The sequence below is a fragment of the Sciurus carolinensis genome, chromosome 4, assembly GCF_902686445.1.
Source record: "Sciurus carolinensis chromosome 4, mSciCar1.2, whole genome shotgun sequence".
In the NCBI taxonomy this organism is placed as follows: Eukaryota; Metazoa; Chordata; class Mammalia; order Rodentia; family Sciuridae; genus Sciurus; species Sciurus carolinensis.
This window is the reverse complement of record NC_062216.1, coordinates 53,182,169-53,201,097: the sequence shown is the minus strand read 5'-3', so window position 1 is coordinate 53,201,097 and position 18,929 is coordinate 53,182,169. Positions and strand designations below refer to the sequence as shown.

General features: G+C 35.9%; 1 protein-coding gene across 1 annotated transcript in view; it reads left to right on the top strand.

The window, feature by feature from the left end:
- LOC124982700 (disintegrin and metalloproteinase domain-containing protein 18-like) overlaps positions 1-18,929 on the top strand; it is a 132,597-nt gene that overhangs the window by 72,900 nt on the left and 40,768 nt on the right. Inside the window, exon 15 of the mRNA XM_047549666.1 lies at positions 386-575. Within this exon, the coding sequence (XP_047405622.1) occupies positions 386-575 (190 nt within the window). The remainder of the gene's footprint in view (positions 1-385; positions 576-18,929) is intronic.

Genomic DNA, 18,929 nt, shown 5'->3' with positions numbered 1-18,929 from the left:
AGATTGACCAGCCTATATCAAAAGGGATACAAGTAATGAATTCCAAAGAATGTAGAAAATTTTGATGAATTCTCCTAAAATAACTGGAGGCAGGAGAATACTAATACTTTTTGAGCTGCATAATCAAAAAGAAAGTCATGTATGCATATTAAATTTCAACGTGTATAATTCAATTCTGCTGTAATGCTAATTGATCTGTTTGCATTTACTTGTTTCTAAAATGTGTTTTATCTTATAAAAATATAAAACATGTTTCTATTTTGGTGTTTTTATGGTTTCATGTCATTGACTAAACAATATTTATGTTTCTATCCATGCAGTACTTAATTGGAAGTTGTATCATTAAAAATCAAAATGATAAGGAATTTCTGCTTTCCATTTCCAGGGATATTCTCTGTGGAAAATTAGCTTGTGTTTGGCCACATAAAAGTACTTACAAAAGTGCTGTTCAATTTGCAGTTTATTCGTATATTCATGATCACATATGTCTATCCATAATTCCTGGGTCTTCTGTGAGTTCAGATGGAAGAGATAATGCCTATGTGGCTGATGGCACTGTGTGTGGACCACAAATGGTAACAAAATGTGATAATTTATACTTAGTTGTATGAAATCATGTTAATTATTGCATATCACATTTCATAATGCTAGCATAATTATACCGAATGGGTTTGAACCTGGTACTTGTGTTCATTTCCCATATAATATAAAAAAAGATAAAGCCTCAGTTATCTAATTATGTTGCTTTTTGGATTAACCTGTTATCAACTCTTATGTGAAAAAAAGAGCATATGTGTTTTAAACAAAAGATTACAGTAACTGCCAGATGATTTTTTTGATCCTTCAAATGTCAAAGTTTTAAAATTCTAGTTTCTGAATTTTCAGATTTTCTTGCTTTACACAGAACCATAATTGAGCTTTCATATTTCTTACATCATCTGCTATGTATCTGATCAAAGCATTGAATGTCAATATTTCTTGCCATTTTCCTTGTCCTTCTGTGGGACTTGCAGAACAATAAGAACAATAAATGCATTGAAACCAAAAAAAAAAAAAAAAAGTGTCAGAAGCTCGTAAGAACCAAACAAGAAATGTTTCTCTATTTCTATAGCAGGAAGAATGGTAATAGTAGATATACATGCTCATGTACTCATGTGTATGTGTATTTATGTGAGAATTACGTTCATGTAGTCATAACATAAAGGACAAAAGTTGTTCAAAGACTTAGTCAACCTGGAGAAATGAGGGACATATTTCTGAAAAAAAATAATATGACATTTGAAATACAAAGCAACAATTATAAATCAGCATGTAACCTGTAAATGGCATTTAGCATTTACTTGCTGAATAAAAATAGAGCAACACCTGGAAGTGGTGGATCAAGCAGAAGCCAACTCTTAAATGTGAGATCAGCAATCCTAGTCCCTTGAGAAATTGTCCTGGTGTCCTGTAAAATAGCTCCCAGTGATCCCTCATCCTGGTGCCCACTGCTCTGTACAATCCATTCCCTTTGTCTGTGGGCTACATGTAATGTCTTGCTTCTAACAAATAGAATAAATAAGGCAAAAGTTGTGGGATGTCATAGGATTAGGTTAGAAAAGACAGTGGTTTTGCATGGACTCTCATTCTCACCTTCTCAAATTGCTTTCTTTGTGAAGGAAGCTGACCTCATGCAAAGGCCCACAAGGAAAGCAACTGGGGACCAGAGAGAAACTGAGGTCCTCAGTCAAGGAGTCCACAGGGAGCTTAATTCCGCCAGTAACCACATAAGCAAGCTATGAAGAGGATCATTCAGATCAAGCCTTCATAGGAAACAGCAGCCCTGATGCCACCCTGAGCATTGATTGCTTCATGAGGGACTGTGAGACAGGAAGCCCAGAGAAGATGGGCTCAGATTTCTGCCCTACAGAAACTCTGATGTGATATGTGTATGTTGTTTAGGGCCATTTACTTTAGGGAAAATCTGTTATGCAGCAATAGATAACAGAGATTTTGGTACCTGAAATATGGTGCTGCTATAACAAATACCTAAAAATGGGGGAGTGAGTATAGAACCAGGAAGTGGGTAGGGTCTGGGAGCATTTAGAAAACCTCAATAGAGGAAGCATCCCTGCAACAAATCATGAGTAACTCTCTTGCCTTTGAGAGCCATGTTAGTGAAAGGTCAAGAAATAGTGAGAAAAAGATCATTGCAAACTGGAGAAAGAATAGTTCTATAATTTAATGGTAGAGAGCTAAGTACATTGTACCTAATGGGAGAAAAGAAATTGAGAGACTAATTATTAAACAAAAGTATCATGACTTTATAATTTTGAAAATATTCATCCTCTGCAGACATAAAACTGCTTAATTAAAAAGTGATTCCAAACACTATTAGGAAAATGTGGTCCAGAGACAAAGCAAAGCAAGAAAGAGACTATACAAACATTAGTCATGAGTTCAAAAAGAGCAAAGAATTAGAGCACATTCAATTATTAAAAATTCCATTTAAAGAAAGCACATGCCTCATAGATCCACTAAATAAGAAAAAATGTCTAAAAGATATGTTCTCTAAAATCATCAGGGCTTTGATCTGCAGCCATCTCAGCAAACTCAAGGTAGCAAGGGGCTTATTTTCAAGATACTTGTGAATGTGATTATTGTTGAATGTAATTAACCATGGTAATCTTCATAGGAAGTCCACAATTTTAGAAAAATATTTGTAGGCACACTGCCAGCAAAGATGAATAGCACAAAGAGAATAAGAAATGGAAAGTGACTGTTGGACCCCTGCATTACTCATCAATTCTTAGTAGGAAGTAAGCTGAAAAAGTTGCAGCTGCAAACATGCAATCTTTCGTGAAAAAGAATGAAATAGTTTGAAGGTCAAGCAAGAACTGAGAGAGTGTCAGGCTGGGTCTTAGACCCTGGGGAACAGATTCAGGATCCTGACAGGTGAAGGAAGATGTGAAGTGCAGTTGGGATAGTAGATATGCTTTATTTGGAGGCAGTAACAACCCCCCAGGTCTCAGTCTCATCCTCTAGCCAAGACAGGCCTAAAACGTTTTCATAGGTCTTTTTTTTTTTTGGTACTGGGGATTGAACTCAGAGGCACTCGACCACTGAGCCACATCCCCAGCCCTATTTTGTATTTTATTTAGAGACAGGGTCTCACTGAGTTGCTTAGTGCCTCACTTTTGCTGAGGCAGGGTTTGAACTCACGATCCTCATGTCTTTGCCTCCCAAGCCGCTGGGATTATAGGCATGCACCATGTGCCCGGCTCCCATAGGTCTTCTTTATATGCAGATAAGACAATGAAGGTGCATTGCCAACAGGTTACATAAGTGAGTACATGTTCACAAAAAAATGTTTATGACCTTGAGTACATACACTGAATCGGGGTGTTCATGACCTTACTCAAAAAAATATAGCATGCCCTACCAAGGACATATTCAAAAGCCAAGAAAGATTATTACTCACAGGCCCTGAATCCTAATCAAGGAACTCCCAACAAGATCCGTGTGATTTCAGAACTGCTCTTCATCGGTGACTCCTTTTTATCTCTGTCCCCTACCCTTTCTGAGTAGAAAATTCAATAGGAGTTATTCTGTGCTTGTGTTATGTTTGTATATTAGGAACAGATTTAAAACTATTAATTTCACATATCCACAGATGGAGGAGCCATACTTAAAGAGTTCAGCACAGCATCTAATCCATAGCTGGAACTTCTTTAGATAAAAATATGGCATTCGAACTGATGCTCTAATAGAATGATAACTTTGGAGCCCTTGGGAATGAATGTGGTGTGCCTGTGTAAAGGACATGTTACATTAGAGAATGGACTGTAGTACTCTGCTTTTAAAATGCCCCCCAATGATCTCACCTCTTACCCATTTCTTTAAATAATGCACATCATATGGCAGGATGTACCTAGAGACTTGCTTATAAGAACATTGCAAAAATGATGGAATGTCACTTCATTGTGGATTATAAAAGATAGTATCTTCCTTTTTGCTTCCCCACTACCACCTTTCTCTCTCCTTCTTTGGTTGCCTTATTAGAGAGGAATTCATAGGAAGGAACTGAGTATGTCCTCAAGCTAACAACCCTTGAGAAATTGAGGTTGTTAATTCAAAAGCCTGCTAACAACCACATGGGAGGTTTGTGAGTTGATTCATCTGAGTGAAGCCTTCAACTGAAACTAGCTGGCACTTTAATTGCATTCTCAAATGAAATCTTCAAGCAAATGTTCTGAAGCTATACCACTCACAGAATCCCTGGCTCATAGAAACCAAGATAATAAATTTATATTATTCAATTTTTTAAATACCCTTAAGTGCCATTTCTGGCTCACATGATAAGTACCTGTTTGGTCTGTAAGAAATATCTATAAACTTTGACCCAGGAGCTGTACTCTTTTATATTTCTCTCCAGAATGGGTGTGATGAACTTTTACACATCCTCACCAGCATTTGGTGTTGCCACTAATTTTATTTTAACCATCTCGATGTGAGTATATTGAATGATATTTGTGGTTTTAATTTGCATTATCTAATGATTAATTACATTCAACATTCTATTACATAATATTTACCATCAATACATGCTCAGAGAAATGTCCTTTGCCAATTTTCTGATAGGATCCCCTTTTACTATTGTTCAGTTTGTTTGTTCTTTAAATATCCCACATGCAAGACTGCAAATATTTTCTCGTTTTCTGTAGTTATTTTTACTTATTTTTTGGTAGACTGTTTTTCTTGAGTCACTTTCACATACAAAAAACTATACATAATATGTATCTAACTTGATGAGTTTAGAGATAATTATGCATCAGTGAAACTTTCACCACGATTTGTGCTGTAAATTTGTCTATAATTTCCAAAAGTTTATAACCTCCAATAAATAAGTTACTTATTATTTCTCATATAAAGCATTTAACATATTATTTTCTCTCTTACATAGTATTTAAACATACACTCCATAACTCAATTATATTGTTAACTACGATTTATATACAGTAGATCTCTAGAAATTATTTAACTTATATAAGCAAAATAAGGCACCATTTGACAGATGTCTCCTTATTTTCCCCATCCCTCAAACACCTGGCTACTTACCTGTGTGCTTCTGTGTGTTCGACTATTTAAGATTTATTATGTAAGTGATTTATCATGTAGCAATTGCCATTTGTTTCTGGATTACCATTTAACATATATCCTCCAAATTCATTTGTGTTGCATACTATCTTTACTGCCTTTTTTAAACTTCTATTTTTTATTCTATCATTGGTTTCTAATTTTATTCCATTATGATCTGATAGGATGCAGTGTATTATCTCTGGTTTTTTTGGTATTTGCTAAGAGTATTTGCTGAGAGTTACTTTATGGGATAAGATGTGGTCTATTTTAGAGAAAGATCCATGTGCTGTTGAGAAGAAAGTGTATTCACTCATTGATGGATAAAATATTCTATACAGGCTTGTTAAGTCTAAAGTATTGATTGTATTATTTAGGTCTAGAGTTTCTTTGTTTAGCTTTTGTTCAGAAGACCTATCAAGTGGTGAGAGAGGTGTGTTAAAGTCACCCAGTATTATTGTGTTGTGGTCTGTATGATTCTTAAAGTTGAGAAGGGTTTGTCTGATGTACGTAGATGCTCCATTGTTTGGGGCATAAATATTTATGATTGTTATGTCTTGTTGATGTATGATTCCCTTAAGCAGTATGAAATGTCCTTCTTTGTCCCTTCTGAGTAGCTTTGGCTTGAAGTTCACTTTATCTTTACAACTATTTTAACAGGTGCCAGGTGATGTGTCATTATGGTTTTAATTTGCATTTTTCTGATAATTACTGATTTTGAAGATTCTTTTACCTATCTGTGTAACACAAAGCCGATACTCCACCTCCCAACCACTTGTCAATCTGCGCTCTGCCTGCCTCCTACCATACAGGAATTTCCGGCTTACGCTGCTGCCATTTTCCTGCTTCCCACGTTACATCCTAACATGCTAGATAGCTATTGGTTCATCAATCAGCTTGCAAGTATTCTACCCCGCTACTGGTTCCTTCAAGACTGGGAGATTCCAATATCTGGGAGAAGCACACACGCCATCTTCCCTTTTTTCTTTCTTTTCACCCTGAAGCGTACCTGTTAGTCGTCCTTCCACATAATAAAGTCTCTTGCGTGAGACCTCGTGTCTGCGGTGAATTTTTCTGGGAGCTATTGGCGAACCCCAACTGAGATGAGCGAGCAGGCGGCAGTTCAGTGGGAGTGCACAGCGGCAGCTAGAATCGCCACGGATCCCAAGCTGCCTTGCAATCTGTTGGTCATAGGATGTCTTTTTTTGAGAAATGCCTATTCAGATACTTTGCCTAATTTTAATTGGATTATTTGTTCTCTCATTGGTGTTTGAATTGCCTATGTATTTTAGATATTAATCTCTTGAGAGATTTATAATTTGCAAATACTTTCTCACATTTCATAGGGTGTTTCTTCACTCTTGATTATATCCTTGATTTTGCAGACACTTTATAGTTTGATGTAGTTCCATTTGTCTATTTTGTTTTTTTGCTTTTGATGCCTGTGCTTTTGTGTTTATATCAAAAAATAATTGCCAAGCCAATGTCATGGAGTCTTTTTGCATATTTTCTTTCATTAGTTTACACTATCAGGTCTTAAACCTAAGTGCTTGATTTTTATAAAAAAATGATTATTGTGACGCAAGTGTCCACTTTTATTTATCTATATATGAATATCTAGTTTCCATAAGTATTTATTGAAGCAACTGCCCTTTCTTCATTGGGTGTTCTTGGAAACTTTGTCAAAAGTCAATTTACCATAAATGTGTGAATTTATTTCTGTGCTCCCTATTCTCTTCCATTGTTCCATATGTCTGTTTTTATTTTTCATTTATGGAAAGAACACTATTTTTTGTAATATAGCTTGAAATCAGATAGTAGGATGTCTCCAGCTTTGTACATTTTGCTTAAAGATCACTCTGATTGTTGAAATCCTTTTTGGTTCCATGTGAATTCAGGGTTTTTCTCCTTCTGTTTCTTCTTATTCCTCCTCCTCCTCCTCTTCTTTTTCTGCATCTTTCTTTCTCTCCTCCTCCCCCTCCTCCTCTTCCTCTTCCTCTTCCTCCTCTTCCTCTTCCTTTTATGTTTTAGACTTCATCTGGACATTAGAGGATTAAGTATTTATTCCAGTCATTCTAATCTGACTTTGTGCCTGTCTTAGGAATTCTAAGCACGCTGCTTAATGGGATGGTGTCAAACTAAAAAGCTTCTTCTCAGCAAAATAAACAATAATGTGAAGAGAGAGCCTACAGAATGGGAGATCTTTGCCACCTGCACCTCAGATGGAGCATTAATCTCCAGGATATATAAAGAACTCAAAAAACATGAAACCCAAAAAGCAAATAACTCAATCAATAAATGGGTAAAGGAACTGAACAGATGCTTTGCAGAAGAACAAATATGACTGGTCACCAAATACAGGAAAAAAATTTCAACATCTCTAGCAATTAGAGAATGCAAATTAAAACTATACTGAGATTCCATCTCACTCTAGTCAGAATGGCAATTATCAAGAATAGCAATTATCAAGAATACAAGTAACAATAAATGTTGGTGAGGATGTGGGGAAAATGGTTCACTCATACATTGCTAGTGGAACTGCAAATTGATGCAACCACTCTGGAAAACAGTATGGAGATTCCTCAGAAAATTTGGAATGGAACCACCGTTTGACTCAGTTATCGCACTTCACACTTGTCCAAAGGACTTAAAGTCAGCATACTACAATGATGTAGCCACATCAATGTTATTAACAGATCAACTCACAACAGCAAAGCTATGGAACCAACATAGGTGCCCTTCAGCAGATGAATGGATAAAGAAAATGTGGTCTATATACACAATGGAATGTTACTCCAGCCATAAAGAATGAAATTATGGCATTTGTAAGTGAATGGATGGAGCTGGAGAGTATCTGCTAAATGAAATAAGCCAATTCCCCAAAACCAAAGGCCAAATATTCTCTCTGATATGCTGGTGCTAATGCACGATAAGGGGTGGAGGGAGGGAAGAACAGAAGATTTTTGGATCGGACAAAGGGAAATGAGGGGAAGGGATAAGGATGGGAATAGGAAAGACAGTAGACTAAATCAGACATAACTTTCCTATGTTCATATATGAATAAACTACCATTGCAACTCCACATCATATACAACCTCAAGAATGGGAATTTATACTCCATGTATGTATAAAATGTCAGAATATACTCTACTTTCATGTATAACTAAAAAGAACAAATAAATTTTTTTGAAAAAGTAAGCATCCTGCTTAATCTCTCTGAACCTGTAGTCATTTCCATTATTTTACTACTGTATGGTGCCCAAGTCCAAGTTTGCCACAAGTTTGCTGTTGTATTGTCATTGTTTCAGCACTAGAGGGCAGCTTTGTCACAAATCTGTATTTGGTGTGTTGCTCAGAATGAACTAGAGATGTACCTAGAAAAGGTAGTACCAACCTGTGGTCAGGCATGGCAGGATTCCTCTTGAATTACCATGAATAAACCAATTTACGACTGCCATACGACACCCACACCTGAGACCACCAACTTCATCAAGCTTTATCACACCTTTAAGCTACCACAAGCCTGCAAGAGTAGTAGTACTGCTAGGAGGTGCTCACTGTTGAACTGGATTCATGGGCTCCCAGCATAAAACTACTGCAGTCAGCCACAGGCAATGCTAACTAGAATGAAAGTCTGATAGACTGGACCTGCATGTGTCCCCTGGAACCAAGGCTGTTCCCGGTGCTCTGTCCATAGGCAAGCATGCGGTGGGAACGTAAGGATCTGCCAACTGTTAGGTTTTACCAGTCTGACACTAAGTTCCAGAGCAAAGTCCTATCATACCCCTGGAAAGTGGTCTTTTTCCACATTGTTGCTCAAGGGGGGTTGTACTCCAGATCCATTTTAAGGCCAGCAGTGATGTCAGCTAAAATTCAAGTCTGTTCTGCCAAAAAAAAAAAAAAAAAAAAAAAAAAAAAAATTGCAGGTCTTAACTCTGATTCTGCTGTAGCTTTCATGTCCTGCCCTCTAGAGAGTGGACCTTTGCTTTTTCCTCCATTTCATCACAGGGTTTTAACTATAAAGTCTAGAACTAATTCCCTCATCCTCCCCTAAGTGAGAGGCATCTCTTCCTATACTGTAATGCTTGGAGCAGGGGGCGGCCCCTCTTTTCTTCCTGCCATGAATCTCTTTAGCTATTGTTGTTGTTATACAATAAGCGGGCACTATGTTCACTTACCTGGTTTCCTGGGCTTTTAGGCAAGTGAATAGCTGTTCAATTTGATGTGTCTATGGGGAGATGATCTCTGGAGGATTTTAGCCACCATCTTGCTCTTAAGAACAGAGCTTTGTTCTGTTTTATTTCTCTGAATAACATCATTGGAACTTTGATAGGGATTGCATTCCATCTGTAGATTGCTGTGGATAGAATGGACATTTTAGCAATATCAATTTTTCAAATCCTTAAGTACAGTTCCCATTTATTTGTTTTCTTCAACCCCTTTCATCCATGTTTTATACTTTTCAGTGTACAGTTCTTTGACGTGGTTGACTTTTATTTGCAAATATTTTTTTCTACACCTATTGTAAATGGAATATTTTCCTTTCTTTCCTATGCAGATAATTTGTTGTTTGTATACAGAAATGTTATTGATTTTTGTTGTTGATTTTGTTGTTACATACTTCAACTCATGCTGAATTTATCTATTAGTTCTAACAGTCCCTCCTCCCCACCCTTGGGGTGTCTTTAGTGTTTTCTACACTTTGTTTTTTGTTTAGTGTTTTCTACTTTGTCACATATAAACAGGAACAATTTAATTTCTTTTGTCCTTCTCAGTTTGGATGCCCTTCATTTCTTTTTTCTTGCCTAAGAACTTTCAGTACTATGTTGAATCATGCTGTGGTAAGAATAGGCATCCTTGCTTAATTCATGATCTTAGAGGAAAAGTTTTTAGCCTTTCACCGATGAGTATAGTTAGCTGTGGACTTGTAATAGATGGCGGTTATTTTATTGAGGAATATTCCTCTTATACCTAATTTGCTTTGAGTTTTTATCATGAAGGATATTGTACTTTTACAAATGTTTATTTTTTACCATCTATTATGATGATTGTATGATTTTTGACCTTTAGTCTTGTTCATAGAATTAGAATTTGCATGTAGTAAAGCATCCTTGTATTCTTGCCTCCCAGGGATGGATCTCACTTGATCATTGTGAATGATTCTTTTAATATGTTGGGTTTTTGTTTTTGAGATGGGGTCTTGCTGTGCTACCTAGACTGGTCTCAAATTCTTAGAACTCAAACATCCTCTCTCCTCAGCCTCTCAAGTAGCTGAGACTGTAGACATGTGCTACTGTACCTGGTTCTAATATGTTGTTGAATACAATTGACTAGTATTTTTCAAATATTTACATCTACCTTTATCAGAGATTTTGGCCTGTAATTTTATTTTCTTTTAGTTTCTTCCTCTGGATTTGACCTCAGATTAATATTGGTCTTGTGAAATGAGTTTGGGGAAATATTCTTTCTTCTTTGATTTTTTAGAAGAGTTTGAGGAGGATTGCTGCTTAAGTGATTGATGAAATTCAATAGTGAAGTAGTGAAGTCATCAAATCCTGGGTTTTTTTTTGTTGTTGTTGTTTGTTTTTGGATGGATGCCTCTCTTCCTTATTCAACATCTCATTATTGGTCTGGACAGGTTTTCTTTTTCTTCATTTTTCTGTTTTGGTATGTTGTGTACATTTAGGAATTTATCCACTTCTTCCAGTTTATCCAGTTTGTTGACATATAATTGCTCACACATCTTCTTTAATCTTTTGTATTTCTATGGATACCATTTTCAAATTTATGATTTTATTTATTTGCACCTCCACTAATTTTTTCAAATTAGTCTAGCTAAAGGTTTGTCAGTCTCTTCTGTCTTGTGGAAAATCTAACATAAATTCTTTGAATACTTTATTGATCTTTTATTGGATTGTTTTTCTCATCTTTAGTTCAATTACTTATTACCTGGTCTTTATTATTTCCTTTGTTCTTCTAACATTGGGATTAGCTTGTTTTTGTCTTCCTAGTTTCTTAAATTATACACTAGATTATTCATTTGAGATCGTGCAACTTTTTATGTATGCTTTTATTGCTAAACTTCCCTCTTAGAAATATGTACTGCATCCTGTGTCAGAATGTTGTATGTCTGGTTTTGTTCCTTTTAAGAAATTTTTAAAGTTTCCTTTGAATATCTTCATTCACCCATTGGTTGTTCAGGAGCCTCCTGTTTAATTTGCAAGTATCCATGAATTTTCCAGAACTCCTCCTATTATTGATTTATATTTTTATACTATTGTGTTCATAAAATACACTTGACATGATGTCAGTATTCCTAGATTTGATAACACTTGTTTTGTGGTCTACCATATGATCTAACTAGAGAATATTCTGTGTGCACTTGAGAAAAATGTGTATTCTCTAGCTAGACAGATGTTTCTGATATATATTTTTGTTCTATCCTTTTGATCTAAAGTGTAATTTAATTCTGATTTTTTAAAAATTTGTTTTGTCTGGATGATCTTTCTAGTGCTGAAAGTGAGCGGGAAATTCCCTAATATTACTGTGTCTTGTATCACAGTCTTACTCCTTCTTCAGTTCTATTAATATTTGCTTTATATATTTAGGTAGTCTCATGTTGAGCATACATTTATTTATAATTGTTCTATCCTCCTGATTAGTTGACCCTTTATCACTTTGTGATGATCGTTTTTTCCTTTTCTTTCTTTTTTTTTTTTTTTTGCTGCTTTTTACTATTCGTACTTTTAAAAAATAAGTATAGCTACCCCTGCTTTTTTAGTTTCTATTTACATAGGATGTCTCTTTCCATCATTTCACTTTCAGGCCATGAGTCCTTAAATGTGATATTAATGTTTTATAGGCAGCATATAGTTGGGTCTGTTTGTTTGTTTCTTTTTGGTCCATTAATTCACTGTCTTTTGATTAAAAAATGACTTTCATTTATACTCAAGATAATTATTGATAGGTAAAAATGACTGATATTTTATCCATTGTTTTCTGTTTTTTTTTTTAATATTCTTTGTTCTTTTCTTCACTTTTTGCTATGTTCCTATGTAATTTGATGATTTTACATAGTGGTATGCTTTGGCTTTATTGTTTTTGTTAATTTTTGGTACTTAAATAGCTGTTTATTATGTTGAGGCCTAAATAAAACACATCTGGTAGTTATAACAAGTTATTTTAAACTGATAATAACTGATAGTTTTTACTCCATCTTCCCTCCACATAATATGACTTTTATTTGAAAACATCTGAATTTGCCTGTGTTTTTAATTTTATTCATGAGTTTTGTACTTTCATATATTTTCTTGTTACTCATCAGTGATGTATAACTAATCATCTTTTGTTGGGGTCGAAGGTCTACCATGTTCTTTGGTGGTGTTAGGTCTTGTGTTTGTATATTTTTGGTTGCCTTACATTGGTATCTGTGCACCTAAATAAGCAGGAACTTATTCTAATATTTGCACACGGAGTGTTCCTGGGAAAGTCCTTAATCAGTTAGGTTGACCAGAGATTCTAAGGAGGCCATCTGGCTTGATTCAATGATCAGATTACTGAGGGTCCTCAGACAGGCTAGACTGATGCCTGGTTCTACCAGTTGAGCCTGAAGCCTAGATATACCGGGTGGACATGTTGGTGGAATTATAGGAATGGGCTTCCCTGCCCCAGCCAACCTATGCTGGGGAAGCCTATGCTTGGGACTTCTGGGGCTTACATGGTGCTGGGAGCATCTTGGGGTCTGGAGCTACAGTGGTGTGCCTGGTAATAGGGGAGGCCTTGTAGCTCAGTCTGCAGGTACAGGACTGAAGTCTGGGGCCATGGGAGGTATGCCCAGCACTGGGTTTTTCTGAGGTAGACTCAGTTTTGGGATGTGAGTTAAAGTTTGGTGCTTATTTTCCTCCTCTTCCCCCAACACAGAGACTCTCTCTCTCTATGCCATGCTGCCTGAGGTTGGGGGATGGATGGGACTGGTAATGTTCAACTGTCCTTCCCATATTCTTTCAATGTACCTTTTATTATTTTGTGTTGATGGCATTACGGTCTCTCACCTTAGCTCTTGTGAAATAATTTTCATGCACGGAGAGTTTGAAGTGATGTCTCTATGGGGGGATAACTCTCAAAGAGCCCTGTTCTACCATCTTGCTGATATATATCCTTCTGTTTCCAAGCAGTGTTTCTTTAAATGAGTTTTCTCTCTTTGTCTTCTTTAAGGTCAGTTACTGGACTGTATCTTATTTCTTTTCTGGTGACAAGTTTGCTTAGTTCTTTATGATCTTTGAAGTCTTGTATGGATACCTACACATATGAAGAAATATTTGCTCCTAGTCTTTACAGACTACCTTTATGAGGGAAAGATTTCACCAGTCAGCCTAGCAAGAAGATTTTTGGTGGGTTGATTGGTAGGTTTGACTGTCAAGTCTTTTGCCAGGTCCCACAGTTGGGTTAGCTTTCTGTATAGGTATGAAGGTTGGTGGACATGGTGCCTGGGTCCATGGGGGCAAGCCTGACATTAAGATCCATGCAAGGGGACTGACACCCTGGTCTGCAGGTGTGATCCTGAGTGCATAACCTGGCTGGGCACCAGCGTTCATTGGGTGGATCTGAGGTCTGTGAGTGTGACCCTGGTTCCTGGGCACATGGGGACAGTGTAGAAACTGGGTCCCTGGAGAGTGCCTGGTACCTGTGTCTGCAGGGGTTTGCTGGACTCTGGGGATGTTCTGGAACCACAAATCTGAAGGAATCTGTCTGTACTAGATCCACTGGAGCAGGCCTAATGCCTAAATCTGCAGGTGAAGGCTTTGATTTGAGATCCTGGGGACTGGCATGGTTCTGGAGGTCCCTGGGGTGAGCCTGTGGCTGAGATCTGCAGAGAAGTCAGACAAACACTGCACATTCTTTTCCCTGTGGTGGATTACCAGGTGGAGTGCATCCCCCTCCCTGCTTCCTCTTGGGCTTTGAAGAGGATTGACAGGAATAAGGGAGACTGTCTTTCCTACCTTCTTTAATTTGTCTTGTATTTGTGCCCCTCATGGGTGCTTTAGCCTCTTATCAGATTTTAAAGTTCTTCTGGAGGTTTTGTTAATGCATGAACAATGATAGTTTTTCTATTATTGGAAAAGAGATTGAAACAAATGTTTCTCCTTCTTGCTGTAATTCCTGTAGATTTCTTCTTCTCCTTTTTAAAATTTCAGTCTTTTTAAAAGGCTCCTTCTCACAACAAAAACTTTTAATTTTCATGAGGTCTAGTTTATCATTATCTTTCTTTTTATATAGCATGCTTTGGTTGTCAAGTCTAATAATTCTACTCCTAGCCCTAGGTCATAAAAATATTCCCTTTTTAAAAAATAAAACTATTTTATGTTTATATTTTTATATTTACACTTATATTTTATATTTATGAAACACTCTATGTTTTACATTGTAGTCTGTATTCCACTTCAATTTGATATTTTTATAAAATTTAAAGGCTGTGTGTATGTGTTTTTGTTTGTTTCGTTATGACCTATACCTGACCACTTGTTTCATGACCATTTATTTTAAAATCTTTCCTTTTTTTTCATTGAATTACTTTTGCAACTTTGTCAAAAATTAACGGGTTCTGATTTTGTGGACATTTTCCAGGGCTATATTTTGTTCAGTTTCTCTACATTTCTATCCATCTGCCAAGCATGTACTCTAAATTTCTTTAGCTCAGTAGTAAGTCTTAATGTTAGTCAGAGTGATTTTTTTCATTTTATTTTGTTTTCCAAATGTGTTTTGGCTGGGACTGGGGTGTAGCAAGACTCTCCTATTCACACAAAAATTTTTTTCTTCTATGCTAGGTCTGTAACTGTTCATATAAAATTTAGAATGAATTTATGTATGACAATAAAATTTTTCTGGAATTTTGATAAAAATTGTGTTAAAGCTATAGCTAATTTGGGGAGGATTAACCACTTTGCAATATTAAGTCTTAAAATCCATGAATTTGTAAGTCTCCTCAACTAGTTAGATAACCCTTGATTTATTTTATTAGTGTTTTATAATTCTCAAGATACGTGACATGCAAGTGTTTTGCCAGATTTATAATTAAGCATTTCATTTACTTTGGAGCAATTATAAATGGTATTAGTTTTTGTTTTCAGTTTTAACGTATAGAAATGTAATTTTCATGTGTTGAACTTGTTTCCTGAGACTTTGCTGTACTCACCTACTATTTCTAAAAGGTTTGATTTTATTTTATTTGTGAAAAATAAACAAAATTAGGATTTTATATATAGACAGTTATGTCTTCTGAAAAATAAGGACAATTTATTTGTTTTTCCTTTATGACATGTGTTTTTAAAATTTCTTTCCCTTGCCTTATTCACTAACTAGATCTAGGTACTATGCTGAGTAATTGTGAAGACAGGATTTAGTTCAAGGGGAGAGAACTTGTCTAGCATGTGCAATGTCCTGGATTCAATTCCCAGGACCATTTAAAAAACAAAACAAAACTAGAGTGTGGACAGTCTTATCTTCTTCCCAGTCTATGGGAAAGTGTTCAGCTTTTCATAATTAGGTGGTATAATACCTATAGGATTTTGAAGATGTTCCTTCATTGAGGAAGCTTATGTGTAGTCTTTATGGAGAGATTTTTCCCCCCAGAGCTTTATTGAGTTAAATTGAAGTACAATAAAATGCACATATTTGAAGTATGCAATTTGATCAGTTTTGATATGTAAATAACAAATACAATCAATATGAAAACTATTTCCATTACTTTTTTTAAAATTTGAAATCATGCAGATTGTGTTTCCTTCATGATTTATTACACATTAGAAATCAATCACCTTAAGATATGTTAAATCCTACCCCCACATGTCAACTATGTCAAAATTAAATGGCACACTTAAAAATATCTCAGAGATCAAGGAAGAAAACACAATAAAAGCAAATAAAAAGTTCTTTGAACTAAGTAATACTAAAAGCTTAAAATATCAGGATCTCTGAGATGAACATTTATAACTTAAAGTACTTATGTCAGAAAGAAGCTAGAATAACAAATTATTGTCAAATTATTTAGTAGGAAGGAAAAAAAGTAGTAAAATAGAGAAGAAATCATACAGCTAAAATTTGATAAAAAAGAAGTATAATCAAGAAAAAAGCAAGAACACAAAAATTAATATCCAATGGAAAGGAAGGTATCAAAATAACCCTACAGATGCTGAGAATATATTAAGATAATATTACAATAGTATACCAACATATGTGATAGCTTATATAACATGGTCTATATTAGAGATGGATCTACGTGCTGCTGAGAAGAAAGTGTATTCAGTCATTGGTGGATGAAATATTCTATATATGTCTGTTAAGTCTAAATTATCAATTGCATTTTTTACCTCTATACCTTCTTTATTTAGTTTTTGTTTGGAGGGTCTATCCAGTGCTGACAGAGGCATGTTAAAGTTACCCAGTATTATTGCAGTCTGTTTGATTCTTGAAATTGAGCAGGGATTGTTTGGTGTACATAGATGCTCCACTTTTGGGGACATAAATGTTTACAATTGTTATGTCTTGGTGTGTAATTCCCTTAAGTAGTATGAAATAGCCATCTTTGACCCTTCTGGGTAAATTTGGTGTAAAGTCCACTTTATCTGATATGAGGATAGAAACTTCTGCTTCTTTATGGGATCCATGCAAGTGATATGTTTTTTTCCCATCCTTTCACCTTCAGTCTGTGGATTCTTTGCTTATGAAGTGAGTCTCTTGGAAACAGCATTAAACCAAATAATTCCTACTATAACATCTACAATGTTTGTTATCACAAAAATCAGAAATGAGCAAGTTCATAAAAGCATTTATAATTTCAAATGGTGGACAGGGAGAAAACAAAAATGATATAGGATGTGATGACTGTGAGGGAGGAGGAAAGGAAAAGAAGTAAAAAATTAAAGGACAAGTGAAAGAGAGAACATCAGAGATTGGCTGTTAGCAGAAGTAAGCAAGAAGGAAACAAGAGAAAAAAATATATATATAGTAAAAACTTTAAAAAAATAAAAAATATAAAGAAATACAAAACAAAACTAAAATATACTAATCAAACATCCCAGTTCACAAAAAAACTAATCCATGAAAAATAACTGCATTCAAAAATGCTAGAAATGAGGGAGAAAAAAGCAAATATGAATATGTATATGTCCATGTACCACTAAGGTCACAATTAAACAGAGAAAAATAATTTTTTGAAAAAGATACTGATGAAAAGTTAAAGAATTCTTTCCATGGAGTTCAAAAGATTCTCAGTTTCTGTTCTCAGCAGTTTTTGGTGGGGTGGTTTGGAGCGTGATGCTCCACCCTCTGGATTCCTGGAGTGAGGGAGGTATTCCCATAGTCAGAATTCCCAGAGGCAGAGTTTAGGCATAGGTGGGCTCTAGGCTTTTTGTTGAATGCCCATTGGTCTGGAGATTTTAAATCAGTGTACCTCCAGCACCTAGTAGTTGCTGGTCCACACTGGAAGACTGTATTCCAGGGGTCTCCACTGGGTTCCATTCATGTGGTGGGGGACCCAGTTCTTAGTCCACTACATCACCTTTGGATTCAGTGTTTTCTGATCTTGGGTTTAGTCTTCAAACAATCTCTCCCACCCCTGCCTTCTGAGTTCCTGGCCAGATGCGTCTCTCCCATCAGGTCCTGCAAGGATTGGAGGGGGAAATGAACTGAGCTGCTATAAACATTGATGTGGCTGCATTACTATAGTATGCTAATTTTAAGTCCTTTGAGTATAAGCCAAGGAGTGGGATAACTGAGTCAAAAGGTGAGTCCATCCCAAGTTTTCTGAGGGTTCTTCATACTGCTTTCCAGAGTGGTGGCATCAATTTGAAACTCCACCAGCAATGTATGAGTGTACCTTTTCCCTCACATCCATGCCATCTATTATTGTTTGTGTTCTTGATAATAGCCATTCTAACTGGAGATGTTGAACACTTTTTTCATATATTTATTAATTACCTGTATGTCTTCTGTAAAGTGTCTGTCCAGTTCCTTGGCCCATTTATTGTTTGGGTTCTTTGTATTTTTGGTGTAAAGTTTTGTAAGTTCTTTATAAATTTTGGAGATAAGTGCTCTGTCTGAAGTGCGTGTGGAAAAGATTTTCTCCCACCCTGTAGGCCCTCTTTTCACATTATTGATTGTATAATTTGCTGAGAAAAAGCTTTATAGTTTGAGTCCATCCCATTTATTGATTCTTCCTTTGATTTCTTGTGCTTTGTGAGTCTTGTTAAGGAAGTCTGATCCCAAGCCAACATGATGAAGATTCAGGCCAAAACACTCCACCAGAAAACTTCTAGAACTAATAAATGAATTCTGCAAAGTAGCAGGATATAAAATCAATACGCATAAATCTAATGCATTTCTATTCATAAGTGATGAATCCTCTGAAAGAGAAATTAGGAAAACCACTCGATTCACAATAGCATCACAAAAAATAAAATACTTGGGAATCAGTCTAACAAAAGAGGTGAAAGACCTCTACAATGAAAACTACAAAATGCTAAAGAAAGAAATTGAAGAAAACCTTAGAAGACAGAAAGATCTCCCACGTTCTGGGATAGGCAGAATTAATATTGTCAAAATGGTCATTCTACCAAAGGTGCTATACAGATTCAATGCAATTCCAATTAAAATTCCAATGACATTGCTCATAGAAATAGAAAAAGCAATCATGAACTTTGTCCTGAAGAATAAGAGACCTGGAATAGCCAAAACAATCCTGAGCAGGAAAAGTGAAGCAGCAGGCATCACAAACCAGAACTTAAACTATACTACAGAGCAATAGTAACAAAAATGGC